At 43.8% G+C, this 19,384-nt stretch overlaps 1 protein-coding gene across 9 annotated transcripts; it reads right to left on the bottom strand.

The window, feature by feature from the left end:
* Positions 1-234: 234 nt before the first annotated feature.
* Positions 235-6,418, bottom strand: LOC125538511. Of its 9 annotated transcripts, XM_048701793.1 has the most exons (11): positions 6,033-6,418; positions 4,726-5,029; positions 4,264-4,581; positions 3,589-3,698; positions 3,397-3,483; positions 3,155-3,319; positions 2,836-3,043; positions 1,994-2,047; positions 995-1,256; positions 774-921; positions 235-676 (listed from the first exon to the last, which is right to left on the bottom strand). In XM_048701793.1, the coding sequence occupies exons 6-11, from the start codon at positions 3,155-3,157 to the stop codon at positions 554-556; spliced, it is 798 nt and encodes a 265-aa protein (XP_048557750.1). In that variant the 5' UTR covers positions 3,158-3,319; positions 3,397-3,483; positions 3,589-3,698; positions 4,264-4,581; positions 4,726-5,029; positions 6,033-6,418; the 3' UTR covers positions 235-553. The 9 variants fall into 9 exon arrangements, 8 of the variants coding, with proteins under 8 accessions (XP_048557750.1, XP_048557747.1, XP_048557748.1 ...); XM_048701790.1 differs by having other exon boundaries at positions 3,397-3,698; XM_048701791.1 differs by lacking the exon at positions 4,726-5,029 and having other exon boundaries at positions 3,397-3,698; positions 4,264-4,491.
* Positions 6,419-19,384: the final 12,966 nt, after the last annotated feature.

The raw sequence follows: 19,384 nt of genomic DNA on the forward strand, positions 1-19,384 counted from the left end.
TTTCAATTAAAATTTATGAAAGTTTTAACTTCTTGCAAATGCTTTTGATGAAATGACATTTGTGTAGGTATGGTCAAAAATGAATCGACGCTCCAAAACATTTGTTCTTGGAAGCATTTTGGAGCATCGATTTTTTTCTTTTTGTCCAGACCTCCACCAATGTTATTTCATCACCAAAATTTGCAGGAAGTTAAAATATCTATAAGGGAGGCCAAGTGCTACTAAAACAATGTATGAGTACGAACCAGTGGCAGAGCCAGAACATATCTATAAGGGAGGCCAAGTGCTACTAAAACAGGTTGGGGAGGGCCAAAGTGTTGAAAAATAGATTTTTAGCAGCAAATTAGTACTAATTTTGCCACTGTTCATAGCAAATTACATGCAAAATCATGGTGTTAGGGGGGGCCAGGTCCCTGCTGGTCCCCCTGTCTCCGCCACTGGGTACGACCTAGTGAGACCAGCTTAGGACTTTGTACAACTAAAATCATTGCGTGGACAGTTGATCAAGCACAAACATAGACATGGAGAGAGAAGAATAAAAATTCTAATATATTCACCGCATTGTACCAATCATCATCTTCGTATTGTCTGCAATGAACATTTGTTTCACCGGGAAGTGGACCCCCAAATCTATTGGCTTGTATGTCATGAACCCTCGCCATAGATGGATTGCAAGCTATAAATTTGAGTTTTCAAAAAGGAAATGTCATGAGACCATTGCCCATCAGATCTTCATTGCACCACAGTGAACACATGAGAAGCATGAAACTCACAATAGACTTCCGTGGTTGGTCCATGCATCCATGGTGGGCTGCTTCTTGGGTCCTCTGATGATAACATTCCCAAACAACTCCTCTGCGTCCTCCGGCATGGTTGGCCACATGCTCCTCTCGAGGTCCAGTATTAAGGTTGGCCTTCGGGCTGTGGGTACAAAAATCTATATTAATTGTTAAAAATGCAAAGAAATCATAAATATGATTCATCACATAGACACCTTGCTGGAGAGGACAATTTGACAGAGATGGAAAAGAGGTGTGAAGGAGGGATTCTCCTGGCTGTCATTTTCATCGCCAAGTGTGCTAGTATAGGGAGGATATGGAGGAGGTACTCGTGCTCACCGCAGGTGACCATCCTCGACCGGCCATGAATCATCTCCTCGCAGTGTGATGGAACTGACCATCCCCAACCGGCCATGAATCGTCCTCGCAGGTGATCGTCCGTGACCAGCCATGGATCATCCTCGTAGTGCGATGGAACTAACCATATACAAATGAATTAAAGTAGCTAGAAAATAAAACTAAAGATATTTTTTAAATAAATAATAATAAGTAAGAAGAATGGTGTCAAGGGAGGGAGGCTGGATCTAACATGCAGCAGAGGACTGATAATTATGTATATATTTTGGCTGTGTTAAACAGTAGAAATGTTTAAATGTTTGACCAATTTTTGCCGTGTTAAATAGTACATAAATATGACGTATGAGCATGTGCGTCGGACTGCTCACTATGTATATATTTTGGCTGTTCAGCATTGAGAAGATAACACTAATCCAAAATGATTATATCAATTTAGCATCATTTGTTCAGATGTTGCGGAAATATTATGAGTATAGAAATAAGACAAATATGACATATAGTACACTAAATGACGCCTTGAATTTCATAAAAGTCTGTTGGCCAACTAATCAACAACGTAATTCTAAAATCAACCAAGAATTCTACCCTGCACTCAAATCTTCAATTGACCAAATGATATATATCAAGATGAGAATAATGTAACATGATGCAAAAAAAGAAGATGGAACCAATATGCTACAGGAAGTTACTGAAACAACAAAGCAACCATGAATTATATCACTTAGAGTGGTCATCAACAGTGGCAACAACTTTTCCTTCAGCGCACTTGGTAATATAGCAGGCAATCTAGACACTCCATGATTAGTTTCCAAATCCATAATTTCAATGAGAGAAAACAAGAATGGAAGCTACAGTACCTATGGGCAGGCTGACAGGTACTGCAAATTGTGTCAAAAAATTGTACTCTCTCCCTGTATTAATTAGTATGTTATTTCTGTAAGCAAATTAGGCAGCGGCAGTGCCTCAATAAGAATAATTATTCCATTCAAAAATAATAAGAAGAATCATTATACAAGACACAATGGCATACATGGCAGCTTGAAAATCACGGCTCACAAGATTGAGAGATAAGACAAATATGACATATAGTACACTAAATGACGCCTTGAATTTCATCGAAGTCTGTTGGCCAACTAATCAACAACGAAATTCTAAAATCAACCAAGAATTCTACCCTGCACTCAAATCTTCAGTTGACCAAATGATATATATCAAGATGAGAATAATGTACCATGATGCAAAAAAAAGATGGAACCAATATGCTACAGGAAGCTGCTGAAACAACAAAGCAAACATGAATTATATCACCTAGAGTGGTCATCAATAGTGGCAGCAGCTTTTCCTTCAACGCACTTGGTAATATAGCAGGCAATCTAGACACTCCATGATTAGTTTCCAAATCCATAATTTCAATGAGAGAAAACAAGAATGGAAGCTACAGTACCTATGGGCAGGCTCACGGGTACTGCAGATTGTGTCAAAAAATCGTACTCTCTCCCTGTACTAATTAGCATGTTATTTCTATAAGCAAATTAGGCAGCGGCAGTGCCTCGATAAGAATAATTATGCGAGTCAAAAATAATAAGAAGAATCATTATACAAGACACAATGGCATACGTGGCAGCATGAAAATCACGGCTCACGAGATTGAGAGATATACATACCAAGAAAAAGACAAAGAAAAGCTGAAGAACCACACCTGCATTTCCCGAGCATGACATAGATAGACGAACGCCCTTGAGGTCGGGGCAGAGCAAGAATCCTACCAGGCCAGAGGCATGATCCAAATCAGGGACGCATGCGTGCATACTGACACCTCCACAAGCTTGTCCGTGCAACCGCAGCTTCATTCGCTCTCGCAACTGCTCGGGTCGACGCAGCGTAGGAACATAGTACCACTTGCAACTCTAAGAGCATATCAGAGCAGTAGTTAGTTTCATCTTATCGCAAAATTCTGAACTAACAAGTGCCTACACATCTCTCCATCCCCATAAACAAACCACATCGTAGGAACATACCATCTAGTATGAAACTTCAGACAGGGAAATTGATTGAAATTAAATTCCAATCCGGGTGGCTGCCGCCTCTGAGATATCCGCCCTTACAAACGACCAATCCTCTGATTTTTGTTGTTGCAAACTGCACTAAAGAGCTTTTTGAATCGCGTGGTCGATCAAAAGGCCCTGGAAAAAATCCCAAACAATATCAATAGATTGATGTTCAGACATGAACATAGTTGAAGGGGCGGGGGAAGACGAACCAACGGTAGTCTTCTCTTTGGGATCATTTGCGTAGCCACCTTCTTGACCTCATCTTCTGTGAGCATCCCATCAATGTTCATGTTCCACTTGTTAATGTGAGACACCCAAAGGAAAATTTTCATCAGTATGTTAGATTGACTTAAACTGAACATAGCTTAGTCCAAGATGTGGTCAGTAATCTCCGTCTAGACCTCTTTGAGCCGATCCTTGTTAATGCCTTCATCCGACTCAATGTTCCTCTGCCTCGACATATCCCGAACAACTTGTTAGCAAACTCCTTGGAGTTCTCCATGCCTTGGATCTGAGAAGCATGCCCATTAGAAAGTTTAACAATTATATGGCACTGCAAAAGTAATTAGAAAGTCTAACACATTTGCACAATTGTATCATGAAACCTGTAAAAACTCGGTTACTGGACGAGCATACAAACTGAAATCCTACTATTTTATACAATCTTCACATTCCATTCATCAAGCAGATAGTAGCAATCATTCTAATAAATGGAATCAAAACTTGGATACTCCCAATTACGAAAAGCACAAGCGTTGAACAAAATGAGATGGAACATACATGGCGTAATTTGTTCTTCCCAATTCACCCAAAGTAACCGGCCAGTGATACAATCAGTTGTAGCAGTTAAGCAGCTAACAGATCTATTTTATTAACTGCAAAGAGGAGAGATCATTCGAACCAGCGGTAGTCTTCTCTTTGTGATCATTTGCGTAGCTACCAACTAACAGATATATTTAATTAACTGCAAAGAGGAGGACCGGTATCTATCCTGCACTGTGATTGACCCAGAAATACTTGGAGATGGTGCAGCCTTATGGCTGATGCATCTATTCACATAAACAGAGAATACTCACCGTGTGGCCCGAATGAACATCAACATGTCCTCAACGGCTACCACCCGCACGCACCTGGCCGCTGCCTGTGCCATGCTCACGCCCACCATTGTCGTGAGCATTGACCACGCACCCTGCTGCGAGCGGCCTTGCGTTGTCACCTGCCGCGCCCTCTGGTAGGCCCATAGCCCGTTGGTCACCGTCACCGTCGGATATACGTGTGGAGCAACAACAAGGACGAGGACGGGACTGCAAGAGGAAGAGGAGGCATCACCGTCGGAGATAGAGGTGGCTAGGGTTAGCCACGGGGCCGCACATGGGACCAGAACAGCGAGGCGGCTGCATATATTGGAAATAGGAGATCTCGTCAGAGTCGCTCCATGAGGGCACCAATCAATGGCGGAGGCGGCCGGTAGTGGACGCTGACAGCGATGCACGCGCACAAAAGATAAATATTGGGAAAAGGGAGAGAGGCCAGCAAACCAGAAATAGAGAGGGATGGCGATCTCAGAGGTCGATGGCGGCGATCTTGGACCTCGGCGGCAGCGATCTTGGACCTCGACCGCAAAGCGATCACGCCCTGCCCTGCCCTTGGGTTCCGCGAGGCGACGGCGTCCGACGAGGAGGGTGCCTCAGAGGTCGGCGGAGGAGGAAGACGGTGCGGCGGCGGCTCCTCCCGGACCTCGGTGGCGACGGCTCCTCTCGGATCTCGGCGATGGCGAAGGCTGTCGCCGCTGGGCGTACTGAGGATCAACCTGGGAACAGATCGAGGGGAGCCCTGTCGAACCTGCGTGCGATTTATTTGTTTTTTCGCTGGTTAATTTTCGTAGGTTGTTTTTTGCTGGTTAACCTTCGTAGATTTTATTTGCTTTGCTTTGTGGATGGTTTTTCACTCGTGGTGCGAGGGCGTGGGGCGGGTGGGGGCCTCGGTACGAGGTTTTTTCGGTTCATGATGGCTCAGTGTGAGGTAGGAGGAGGTACCAAAAAAACCATGGGAGGTGGGTCGAAAATTGGCCGGCGAAGACTACCAACTGCTCCATTAGGAGTAGAGATCAAAGGGGGTAGTGTCCTGATTAATTGGGTTAGTGGTTGGGGCCCACCCAGCTTAGGCCTAACCGGCCAGCCACGCGTGTGCAGACAGGCGCGTAGCTGCCGAACCCGCAGCAGCGGCGGTGGCCAGCTGGGCTGGAGGCGGGTGAGGCGGTGGCCCGCGGGGCCGGAGGCAGGCACGCCGGCGGCGACCGGCGAGCTGCGGCGGCGCGTGGGCGAGGGCAGGTCGAGGCTGGGCGACGAGCGGAGGGGGGCGCAGCGGGGCCGCGCGGGCGGGCGCCGGAGCGGGGCGCCACGGGTGGGCGGCGAAACAGGGCTACGCGGGCGAGCGCAGCAGGGCACCCGCACGCTGTGTGCGCCGGAGCAAGGTGCGGTCGGCGACTAGCAGTAGCGGCGGCAGTAACGAAGCAGCAGCAGCGAGATGCTGAGGTGGCGGTGGAGGCGGGCGAGCAGCGGTGAGGCCATGCGCGGGTGACGGGCTGCGCGAACAGGCGGTGCGCCATCTCGCAGAGGCAGGCTCCGGCGTGGCGCAAGGCCAGGGCGGCAGCAGCACGGGACATCAGAGGCTGTAGGCGCGAGCGGTGGCCAGCGATAGCGGCAGGATTAGTAGCGGCTGCAGCAGTACGTACGCACACACGGATGCAAAATTTCAGGGAAACCATGGCGAACGGACCTCGCGGGGCGGACACTACGGGCACGGATCGAGCCAAAGAAAAGGGGCAACCGGAGGAGGGGCTTACCACGGTGCCGAAGGTGAGCTCGAGGTGGCCGGGAACGTACTGGAGATGAGGGATCGAGCGGCAATGGTGGCGGCGGCCGTGGGTGAATAGGTGGACGATGCGTCGATTGCAATGGCGTTCTCGTCCAATCCGGTGATGTAGTCGATGTAGAGGTCGATGGTGCTGCTCCTGGACAACAGTGTGCGGCGCTATAGGGCTTCAGAGGATGTCTACGACAATGGCGTGACGGCGGCTTTGCTCAGGTGGGCTCGGGATCGGGAGGGAGATGCGTGGGGGGAGGCAAACGAGGGGAATAGGGTTCGGAGGGGATCGAAGGGCAGCGGGGGCTCATCTTATCCATCACCGCGACCGCGGGATGGCCGATAGCGCGACATCCACTGCGTGGACGGCGTGCGAGCAAGGCTCGACCTTCCCCTTGGTGAGAGGTTGAGGAAAAGGCCGGCCAGGTTGAGCCAGGCAAGCCTGTAGCAGCGGTTGGGCCGATGCACTATGCACTTAGGCCCAGTGCCTCGGGGAATTTCCTTTTCTCCTTTTTTTGGTTTTGTAATTTATCTTACTATCCGATGATCTTAGTTTAGTAAGAAACTTGGCACTTAAATACTAGGCCATAACTAGGAGTGGTCCAAAATATTTTGAGGTCAAATGGACTTAAATATATATTTGTTTATTTTAAAAGGCTATTTTAGTTGATGTGGGACCTCTTTATAATTTTCCTAGGGATTACTAGGTGAGTCAAATAATGTTGTTTTATGTACGAAAAATAGTTAGTTAAAATTTGCAACCAAAACTACATTTTTATTTTAATGTTTGATGAAGTAATAATTTCACTTGCTAATTAAATTTGGGTTTGAATTTTATCCAGGGGAAATTGATCTTTGTAATTAGGGTGACATGGCAGCATTAACGTGGGATTACTGTATCCCAAGTATCCGGGCATCACATCATGGCATTTATGTGCTGCTTTAAGCCATCAACTCCTTTACCACTGGATTAAGGGCCGTTTCAGCATCCTCAACCCTCTTCAGCAGAGTTGATTTTTCTGTATCCCTGCCTGCCCGCCCGTTTTTGAAACTCTCCTTCAGTTTTTCCATTGCTGCTAAGGCACTAGTTAGTTCATCCTTGGACTTGGAAGTTTCGTCTTGTTGAGATTTGATATTTTCTTGAAGGTCGGCGATTTGGGTTTCCTTTTTGCTAAGCTCAGCCTGCAAAAGACAAGTAACTTATGAGATAACAATGCATATTCAAAGTCCCAAGCACATAACAAGTATTATCCTTGGCACTTGGGGGCTAATGTATATTGCTTCGTATCAATTTTTTTACAAGTCCCAAGCTCAATACAAGTATTATTCTTGGCACTTGGGGGCTAATGCGTATTTGCTCTAGTTAACACTATGGATTTTTTTCTTCCACTATTAGCTTGTTGGTTTACCGGTTTACTAAGGTCCTAAAACAAGAATTTTGTGCCTTACAACATAATTAGTCCCAACTTCACATATTTGTTAAGTTGGCCCTTGGGGCTACTCAGGCAAATTTGAAGAGCTGTTATTCTAAAGTCCCAGTTCATCTTGAAAGTATAAACCGGCCCTTGGGGGCTGAACAGGCAAAATTGAAGAGTTGTTATTCTACAAGTCCCGATTCATATTGACAATATAAACCGGCCCTTGGGGGCTACTGGAGTTGTTCTATATAGTTATTGGAAGTCTACAGAACATTCTATTCTATCATGTTCAATAAACTTGGCGGCTAAGGGAAGAATATTTATGTAGAGTTAGCAGCAGTTACCTCATATCGTTCCTTCATCATATTCAGTAAACCGGCTTCATAGTCGCGGCTTGTGTACAAACGATTTAAAAACCCATAATAAATATCTTGGGCGCTGAGGTGTGATAACCCACAAGTATAGGGGATCGCAACAGTTTCCGAGGGTAGAATATTCAACCCAAATTTATTGATTAGACACAAGGGGAGCCAAAAAATATTCTCAAGTATTAGCAGCTGAGTTGTCAATTCAACGACACCTAGAAACTTAATATCTACAGCAAAGTATTTAGTAGCAAAGTAATATGATAGTAGTGGTAACGGTAGCAAAAGGTAATGATAGTAAACGTAATGTTTTTGGTATTTTGTAGTGATGATAGCAATAGCAACGGAAAAGTAAATAAGCGAAGAACAATATATGGAAAGCTCGTAGGCAATGGATCAGTGATGGAGAATTATGCCGGATGCGGTTCATCATGTAACAGTCATAACCTAGGGTGACACAGAACTAGCTCCAATTCATCAATGTAATGTAGGCATGTATTCCGAATATGGTCATACGTGCTTATGGAAAAGAACTTGCATGACATCTTTTGTCCTACCCTCCCGTGGCAGTGGGGTCCTTATGGAAACTAAGGGATATTAAGGCCTCCTTTTAATAGAGTACCAGAACAAAGCATTAACACATAGTGAGTACATGAACTCCTCAAACTATGGTCATCACCGGTAAGTATCCCGATTATTGTCACTTCGGGGTTAACGGATCATAACACATAATAGGTGACTATAGACTTGCAAGATAGGATCAAGAACTCTCATATATTGATCAAAACATAAAACATAATAGGTTCAGATCTGAAATCATGGCACTCGGGCCATAGTGACAAGCATTAAGCATAGCAAAGTCATAGCAACATCAATCTCAGAACATAGTGGATACTAGGGATCAAACCCTAACAAAACTAACTCGATTACATGATAAATCTCATCCAACCCATCACCATCCAGCAAGCCTACGATGGAATTACTCACGCACGGCGGTGAGCATCATGAAATTGGTGATGGAGGATGGTTTATGATGACGATGGTGACGGATTCCCCTCTCCGGAGCCCCGAACGGACTCCAGATCAGCCCTCCAGAGAGGTTTTAGGGCTTGGTGGCGGCTCTGTATCGTAAAACGCGATGATTTCTTCTCTCTGATTTTTTTCTACCAGAAAGCAAATATATACAATTGGACTTGAGGTCGGAGGAGCTCCAGGGAGCCCACGAGGTAGGGGCGCGCGCCCTAGGGGGGCAGGCGCCCCCACCCTCGTGGACAGGTGGTGGGCCCCCTGGTCTTCATCTTTTGTAAGGATTTTTTATATTTTCCGAATAGATGTTCCGTGAAGTTTCAGGTCATTCCGAGAACTTTTGTTTCTGCACATAAATAACAGCATAGCAATTCTGCTGAAAACAACATTAGTCAGTGTTTGGAAAAGTAGATACGACGGAGATGTATCAACTCCCCCAAGCCCAAACCTTTGCTTGTCCTGAAGCAATTCAGTTGATAAACTGAAAGTTATAAAGAAAAACTTTTACAAACTTTGTTTGCTCTTGTTGTTGTAAATATGTAAAGCCGACATTCAAGTTTCCAGCAAAGATTATGACTAACCACATTCACAATAACGCTTAGGTCTTAAGCTTACTCATATCAATGGCATAATCATCTAGCGAGCAATAATAATAAATCACGGATGACAACACTTTCTCAAAACAATCATAATATGATATAACAAGATGGTATCTCGCTAGCCCTTTCTGAGACCGCAAAACATAAATGCAGAGCACCTTTAAAGATCAAGGACTGACTAGACATTGTAATTCATGGTAAAAGAGATCCAGTCAAGTCATACTCAATGTAAACTAACAGTAATGAATGCAAATGACAGCAGTGTTCTCCAACTGGTGATTTTTAATAAGAGGATGATGACTCAACATAAAAGTAAATAGATAGGCCCTTCGCAAAGGGAAGCAGGGATTTGTAGAGGTGCCAGAGCTCAGTTTTGAAATAGAGGTGAATAATATTTTGAGCGGTATACTTTCATTGTCAACATAACAACCAAGAGATGGCGATATCTTCCATGCTACACACATTATAGGCGGTTCCCAAACAGAATGGTAAAGTTTATACTCCCCTTCCACCAACAAGCATCAATCCATGGCTTGCTCGAAACAACGAGTGCCTCCAACTAACAAGAGTCCTAGGGGGAGTTTTGTTTGCAATTATTTTGATTTATTTTGCATAAAGCATGGGACTGGGCATCCCGGTGACCAGCCATTTTTCTCGTGAGTGAGGAGCGGAGTCCACTCCTCTTGAGAATAACCCGCCTAACATGGAAGATACGGACAGCCCTAGTTGATACATGAGCTATTCGAGTATACAAAACAAGATATTTATTTGAAGGTTTAGAGTTTGACACATACAAATTTACTTGGAATGGCAGGTAGATACCACATATAGGTAGGTATGGTGGACTCATATGGAATAACTTTGGGGTTTATGGAGTTGGATGCATAAGAAGTATTCCCGCTTAGTACAGGTGAAGGCTAGCAAAAGACTGGGAAGCGACCAGCTAGAGAGCGACAAGAGTCATGAACATGCATTAAAATTAATCAACACTGAATGCAAGCATGAGGAGGATATAATCCACCATGAACATAAATATCGTGAAGGCTATGTTGATATTGTTTCAACTACATGCGTGAACATGCGCCAAGTGAAGTCACTTAAATCATTCAGAGGAGGATACCACCCTATCATACCACATCACAACCATTTTAATAGCATGTTGGCACGCAAGGTAAACCATTATAAGCTCCTAGTTAATCAAGCATGGCACAAGAAACTATGATCTCTAGTTGTGATTGCAAACATGTTTATTCATAATAGGCTGAATCAGGAACGATGAACTAATCATATTTACAAAAACAAAAGATGTCGAGTTCATACCAACTTTTCTCATCTCAATCAGTCCATCATATATCGTCATAATTGCCTTTCACTTGCATGACCGAATAGTGTGAATAATAATAGTGCACGTGCATTGGACTAAGCTAGAATCTGCAAGCATTCAATAAACAGGGGAAGACAAGGCAATATGGGCTCTTTTGTCAGATCAACAATAATGCATATAAGAGCCACTTCAACAATTTAATCATGGTCTTCTCCTATCAACCCCCAAAGAAAAGAAAAGAAATAAAATTATTTACACGGGAAAGCTCCCAACAAGAAAAATAAGAACATGAAATCTTTTTGGGTTTTCTTTTTAATTACTACTACAAGCATGAAAAGTAAACTAATTAAAAGCTACAACTATTTTTTTTGGTTTTTCTTAAGGTTTATTAAACACACAAGAAGAAAGCATAAAAAGGAAAAATAAACTAGCATGGATGTTACAATGAAAAAGTATGAGCACCGACATCTAGCAATGAGTGTGTGAACATAAATACAATGTCGGTGAGAAATATGTACTCCCCCAAGCTTAGGCTTTTGGCCTAAGTTGGTCTATGGCCACGGCTGACCTGGCGGATATCCATAATAATAGTTGGGGTCGTATTGCGATGCAGCGGCTATCGCCTCCTGAGCTGCAGCGTGGCGACGAGCGGCCTCCGCCCTCCTCTCGTACTCATCTGCCTCCTCCCTAGTAATAACATATCTTCCTTTTGCCCGATAATCAAAGAAGGCAAGAGCAGGGAGAGTAATACGGACAACACGCCGTCTGTCGATACAGGAGAGGTGATTCATTCCTCTCGACAAACTGGTGGTGAACCATAGCATTAAAGTCTAGGTAAGCAGGAGGTAATTCAATATCATCTTCACGTATGGCTATACCAAGAAAATTAGCTATGCGGGTTGCATAAATTCCACCAAAGAAATCTCCATTAAATCTATTAAGATGCAACCTACGTGCAACAATGGCTCCCAAATTATAAGATTTATCTCCTAACACCGCACTCCTAAAAATACTGAGGTCAGGGACACACATGTGACATGCCTCATCTTTACCATTAATGCATCTACCTATGAAGAGAGCAAAATAATGTATAGCAGGAAAATGAATGCTCCCTATGGTAGCTTGTGTTATATCTCTGGATTTTCCCATAGTTATACTAGCAAGAAAATCTCTAAATTCAGATTTGCGAGGTTCCCTGATACTACCCCATTGTGGAAGTTTGCAAGCAGTGGTAAAATCCTCTAAGTCCATAGTGCAAGAATTTTCATAAAGATCAAACAGGACAGTTGGAGAATTACGTGAAGATGAAAATTCAAACCTCCTCACAAAGGAACTAGTGAGATAGTGATACTGGCTGCACTTCTCTTCCTCGAAGCTCACAAGATCCGCGTTACGCAAATATGCGTTAAATTCTTCCTTAATTCCCTCTCAATCCATAAAGTTCTCAGAAGGCCATTCACAAGGACGCACTGGAGTGTCTCTTGGTGGTTCTTCATCAGCATCACGCATTGCAAGCCTGGGTCCTTGCTTCCTTGAAGAACCACCTTGGAACATTTTCCTAAGCATATTTCTTCCTCTGAAAAATTTCTGAAATTTTTAGTAACTTCAAAACAAAAGTGAACCAAACTCAATAATATTGATAGCAGCTACTCATACAAGTGCCTAGAGCCTATATCATGCATCAAAACTACTTGGAACCATATAAATTTAACATGCAAGCTCAAGAACATGGTCACCTAGGCAGCACAAATTTGCAATGAATAAAGCACTAGAACAAAAACTAATTGGACCAATGGAGGAGTCACATACCAAGGAACAATCTCCCCAAGCAGTTTTGTGAGAGATGCTTTGAGCAAGGAGATCGAAAATGGCAGCAAAATGAGCTTGGACTCGGGTTTGAGCTGGATATTCATGTTTGTGGGAGGAAGAAGGAGTGTGTGGGTGAAAGGATAAGTGGAGTAGGGCCACCATGGGCCCACGAGGTAGGGGTAGGGCGCGCCCCTGACCCTCGTGGCCAGTTGCCAGCTCCTCCTGCTGTGTTCTCAATGCCAAATATTCTCAAATATTCTAGAAAAAAATCATATTTAAATTTCAGGGCATTTGGAGAACTTTTATTTTCGAGGTATTTTTATATTGCAAGGATATTCAGATAACAGACAGAAAAATACTATTTTTATTTTATTTAATATAAATAACAGAAAGTAAAAGTGGGATACAGAAGGTTGTGCCTTCTAGTTTCATCCATCTCATGCTCATCAAAAGGAATCCACTAACAAGGTTGATCAAGTCTTGTTAACGAACTCATTCCGAATAACATAGAACCAGAGACATTTCGAATAACACTATGTTACCTCAACGGGGATATGCACATCCCCAATAATAAGAATATCATATTTCTTCTTGACAGTAGGAAGAGGAAATTCAAAACCTCCAAATATAATCGATGGAATTTTTTCAATAGAGTTGATACTATGAACTTGAGGTTGTTTCCTCGGAAAGTGTACCGTATGCTCATTACCATTAACATGAAAAGTGACATTGCCTTCAGTGCAATCAATAACAGCCCCTGCAGTATTCAAAAAGGGTCTTCCAAGAATAATAGACATACTATCATCCTCGGGAATATCAAGAATAATAAAGTCCGTTAAAATAGTAACGTTTGCAACTACAACAAGCACATCCTCACAAATACCGACAGGTATAGCAGTTCATTTATCAGCCATTTGCAAAGATATTTCAGTAGGTGTCAACTTATTCAAATCAAGTCTACGATATAAAGAGAGAGGCATAACACTAACACCGGCTCCAAGATCACATAAAGAAGTTTTAACATAGTTTCTTTTAATACAGCATGGTATAGTGGGTACTCCTGGATCTCCAAGTTTCTTTGATATTCCACCCTTAAAAGTATAATTATCAAGCATGGTGGAAATTTCAGCTTCCGGTATCTTTATTTTATTAGTAACAATATATTTCATATACTTAGCATAAGGATAAATTTTAAGCATATTAGTTAATCACATACGCAAAAAGATAGGTCTAATCATTTCAGCAAAGTGCTCAAAATCCTCATCATCCTTTTTCTTGGATGGTTTGGGAGGAAAAGGCATGGGTTTCTGAACCCATGGTTCTCTTTCTTTACCATGTTTCCTAGCAACAAAGTCTTTCTTATCATAACGTTGATTCTTTGATTGTGGGTTATCAAGATCAACAGCCGGTTCAATTTCTATATCATTATCATTACTAGGTTGAGCATCATCATGAACATTATCACTAGTTTTAGGTTCATTGCCAGATTGTGTTTCAGCATCAGTGATAGAAATATCATTTGGATTCTCAGGTGTTTCAGTGATAGGTTTACTAGAAGCATGCAAAGTCCTATCATTTTTCTTTATCTTCCTATTAGAAGGACTAGGTGCATCTACATTATTTCTCTGAGAATCTTGCTCAATTCTCTTAGGATGTAAACTATGAGTCATTTTACCACCTCTAATCATAACTCTGACAGCATTATCATTATTCTTGCTATTCAATTCATTGAGCAAATCATTTTGAGCCTTAAGTACTTGTTCTACTTGAGTGGTAACCATAGAAGCATGTTTACTAATAAGTTTAAGTTCACCTTTAACATTAGCCATATAATCACCCAAGTGTTCAAGCATATTTGAATTGTATTTCAATTTTCAACCAAAATAAGCATTAAAGGCTTCTTGCTTAGCCATAAATTTATCAAACCCATCTAAGCATGGGCTAGCAAACTTAGTAAATGGGATTTCAGCTTTATCATATCTATAGAGAGAATTTACCTTTACTACCTATGTCGGGTTATCAAGACCATGAGTTTCTTCATTAGGTGATGGATCAAGATCATATGTTTCTTCAACAAGCGGTAAATTAAGACCATGTATTTCTTCAATAGGAGGTAAACTCTTAACATCTTCAGCTTTAATACCTTTTTCTTTCATAGATTTCTTTGCCTCTTGCATATCTTCGGGACTGAGAAATAGAATACCTCTCTTCTTCGGAGTTGGTTTAGGAATAGGCTCAGGAACTGGCTCAGGAGGTGTCCAATTATTTTCATTTTCCAGCATATTATTCAATAGAATTTTAGCTTCATCCGGCGTTTTTTCCCTGAAAACAGAACCAGCACAACTATCTAAGTAATCTCTGGAAGCATCGGTTAGTCCATTATAAAAGATATCAAGTATTTCATTTTTCTTAAGAGGATGATCAGGCAAAGCATTAAGTAACTTGAGAAGCCTCCCCCAAGCTTGTGGGAGACTCTCTTCTTTAATTTGCACAAAATTATATATATCCCTTAAAGCAGCTTGTTTCTTATGAGCAGGGAAATATTTAGCAGAGAAGTAATAAATCATATCCTGGGGACTACGCACACAACCAGGATCAAGAGAATTAAACCATATGTTAGCATCACCCTTTAATGAGAACGGAAATATTTTAAGGATATAAAGGTAACGAGTTCTCTCATCATTAGTGAACAGGGTGGCTATATCATTTAATTTAGTAAGATGTGCCACAACAGTTTCAGATTCATAGCCATGAAAAAGGATCAGATTCAACCAAAGTAATTATATCAGGATCAACAGAGAATTCATAATCCTTATCAGTAACACAGATAGGTGAAGTAGCAAAAGCAGGGTCAGATTTCATTCTAGCATTTAGAGATTGCTGCTTCCATTTAGCTAAGAACCTCTTGAGTTCGTATCTATCTTTGCAAGCTAAAATAGCTAAAGAAGCTTCTTTATCAAAAACATAACCCTTAGTATTATCACTTTCATCAGTATTATCAGATTCAATATTTTCACTCTCTCTAACCCTAGCAAGTTGTTCATCAAGAAATTCACCAAGTGGCATAGTAGTATCAAGCATAGAAGTAGTTTCATCATAAGTATCATGCATAGCAGAAGTGGCATCATCAATAACATGCGACATATCAGAACGAATAGCAGAAGTAGGTTTAGGTGTCGCAAGCTTACTCAAAACAGAAGGTGAATCAAGTGCAGAGCTAGATGGCAGTTCCTTACCTCCCCTCGTAGTCGAGGGATAAATCTTGGTTTTTGGATCTCTCAAGTTCTTCATAATGATAAGCAGATATAAATCCCAAGTGACTCAAAGAATAGATCTATGCTCCCCGGCAACAGTGCCAGAAAATATATTCGAGTTCTTCATAATGATAACCCACAAGTATAGCAGATCGCAACAGTTTTCGAGGGTAGAGTATTCAACCCAAATTTATTGATTCGACACAAGGGGAGCCAAAGAATATTCTCAAGTATTAGCAGCTGAGTTGTTAATTCAACCACACCTAGAAACTTAATATCTGTAACAAAGTATTTAGTAGCAAAGTAATATGATAGTAGTGGTAACAGTAGCAAAAGGTAATTATAGTAAAAGTAATGTTTTTTGTATTTTGTAGTGATGATAGTGTGACGCCCCCGATTCGACCGTACACTAATCATACACGCAAATGTGTACGATCAAGATCAAGGACTCACGGGAAGAGATCACAACACAACTCTAGACACAAATTAAAATAATACAAGCTTTATATTACAAGCCAGGGGCCTCGAGGGCTCGAATACATAAGCTCGAATACACAAGAGTCAGCGGAAGAAACAATATCTGAGTACAGACATAAGTTAGACAAGATTGCCTTAAGAAGGCTAGCACAAAAGCAACAACGATCGAAAAGGCAAGGCCTCCTGCCTGGGAGCCTCCTAACTACTCCTGGTCGTCGGCGGTCTCCACGTAGTTGTAGGCACCCTCGGGGTAGCAGTAGTCATCAATGGTGTCGTCTGGCTCCTGGGATCCGTCATCTGGTCGCAACAATCGGGTATGGGGGAAAAAGAAGTAGCAAAGCAACCGTGAGTACTCATCCAAAGTACTCGCAAGACTTACATCAGATCTAAACTAAGTATGCATCTGTATCAAAGGGAATGAGTTGTATCTGTGGACTAAACTGCAGAATGCTAGAAGGGAAGGGGAAAGCCTAGCCTATCGAAGACTAGCATCTTCTGGAAACCACCATCTTGCAGCAACAGGAGGGAGTAGAGTAGCATAAAGTAAAGTAGCAGTAATGTTATCAACCTCGGCTAGAGATCCTTTCTCGACTCCCTGCAAGAAAGCAATCCCAGAGCCATACTATCCAGTTATCATCTCATAACCAAGTCTCATCTCCATGTCTCATCTCAAGTATTCAGTTCTAGTTGTATCGATCGGGATACAACTACAAGTGTCCGTTACCGTAGGACCGGCTATCGATAGATGTTTTCTTCCCTACAGGGGTGCACCAACTTACCCACCACGCTCGGTTAACTCCGGTCGGACACACTTTCCTGGGTCATGCCCGGCCTCGGCCAAACAATACGCCGCAACCCGACCTAGGCTTAATAGAGAGGTCAGCACGCCGGACTAAACCTGTGCCCCCAGGGGTCATGGGCCATCTCCCCGGGAACTCCTACACGTTGCGTGGGCGGCCGATGAGCAGACCTAGCTACCTCCTTCAACAAGGCAGGTGCTTACGCAGTCCAACCCGGCGCGCGCCGCTCAGTCGCTGACGTCTATTAAACTTCGGCTGATGTATACGACGCAGAACGCCCATACTATGCCCACGTGATGGTTAGTGCTATCAGGCCAGAGGCCCCTCGGATCAAATATCCAAATCGTAGTGGATTAGGAACGCGCGGTAACGAGCAGAGACTCACAATTGGTGTGACCCCGTCGCCTCGTCTCGAGTACTTGCGGCAAGGGCTAAGAATGCCTGGCCATGCCTCGTAAGTATCTCGCGGGCACCTTCCAGGTCAACCTGACTCCACATCACTCGCTATTAAGCTCGCGCGGGTACCCCTCAGGGTCGACCCGTCTTTAGTAACATGGCTCAGTGTAAAGTCATAGTAATCGTAGTAACTGTGTGTCTAACACCAAAGGGAAAACCCGAGGAATCACCCTCGGTGAATTCCACTCGATGTTGTCATCGAGGTGAACATAAGAGGATCCACCCTCGAGGTTCACACTTGAGGGGTTGCACGACAGAGCCATACCGAAAGTGGTTAAGGAGGAAATCACCCTCGATGATCACGACTGAATAGCTACACTACAGAGATCTCATCAGGAGTGATGTCTGAGGTTCACCCTCGGCACTCGATAGTAACTCTGTAGTGTCGTACAACTAGGGGGGTGATGTGCGGTGTCGGGGCCTGGACGTCGATCACGTTGATCGAGTCATCGAGCATAAAGCGAGGCAACTGGGACAAGGTGGGGGTCACTAATGGATCACTAACCAACCTATACTAAGCAGTTTAGGATAAGCAGGTAAGGTATGAAAGCAGGTAACAACAACAGGCTATGCATCAGAGTAGGATCATACAGAAAGCAGTAGCAGTTCTAATGCAAGCATGAGAGGGAAGGAAATGGGCGATATCGGAATGCTCAAGGGGGGTTTGCTTGCCTGGTTGCTCTGGCAAGGAGGGGGGTCGTTGTCGACGTAGTCGATCACAAGGGCAACATCGGTCTCGGGGTCTACCGGAAAGAAGATGGGGAAAAACAGAAAATATAAAGCAAACATAGCATCACAAAGCATAACGTGGCAATATGCTGTGCCGGGAGTGACCTAAAGTATGGCTACACGATATAGGTGAAGGGGGGATTCAACCGGGAATGTTTTCCCGATTCCGAACCAGTGTCAGATAGATGACCGGAGGGGGAATGTTCCAAGTTCAGCATGCTAGGGGCATGTGACAGATGAACGGACTGCGTAATTGAATTCGTTGGATTTTTCTGAGCAACTTTCATATAGAAAACATTTTCATCCGAGTTACAGTTTAATTTCTATGAATTTTCAAAGTTTAAACAAAATTCTTAACTATTTAAAAAGCAGAAAAGGTTTATTGCGTCACCAGTGACGTCAGCACTGCATCAGCTCTACTGACCAGTCAAACTGACAGGTGGGGCCCACCTGTCAGCCTCTCTGTCTAACAGAGGCTTAACTAAACTAACAGGGTTAGTTAGGGGGCGTGGGCCCCAGCAGTCAGTGACTAGTTAGTACTAATTAACTAACTAATTTAACTAAAGTTTTAATTAATTGTTTGTTTTTTTAAAACGTTTTACTCGCGGGACCCACATGCCAGCGAGCCAGAGCTGCCACGTGGGCAGTTGACTTGGTCAACCGGGCCCTCGGGGCCCAGCGGTCAGCGGCCCAACGCGTGGGGCCCACAGCCACGCTGGCGCCACGTCGGACGCGTCGTCGGAGCTGCTCCGGCGACCCAAAGCACGGCGGCGCACGGCGGAGCAGCCCGGAAAGGCCCTAGAGGGCACCATTTGCCGTGCGGTTGGCTGCGTTCGGACGAGTCCTCGCCCGCGAGTCGAACGGTGGTGTTGGCTTCGCCGGGGTTGGCCGGGAACGGCGCCGGCGACGAGGGGTGGCGGAGGCGAGGTTCGGGCGGCGACGGAAAAGGTGCTACGGCGTGCTACAGCTCAGGCGAAAGGGCTAGGCGGAGCAGGAGGAGCTCGGGAGCTCGTGCGCGGTAGCAATGGCGGACGGCAGAGCCAACGCTTACGACCAGCTAGCTAGGGAAGGAGGA

This window comes from Triticum urartu, chromosome 2 (genome assembly GCF_003073215.2).
Source record: "Triticum urartu cultivar G1812 chromosome 2, Tu2.1, whole genome shotgun sequence".
In the NCBI taxonomy this organism is placed as follows: domain Eukaryota; kingdom Viridiplantae; phylum Streptophyta; class Magnoliopsida; order Poales; family Poaceae; genus Triticum; species Triticum urartu.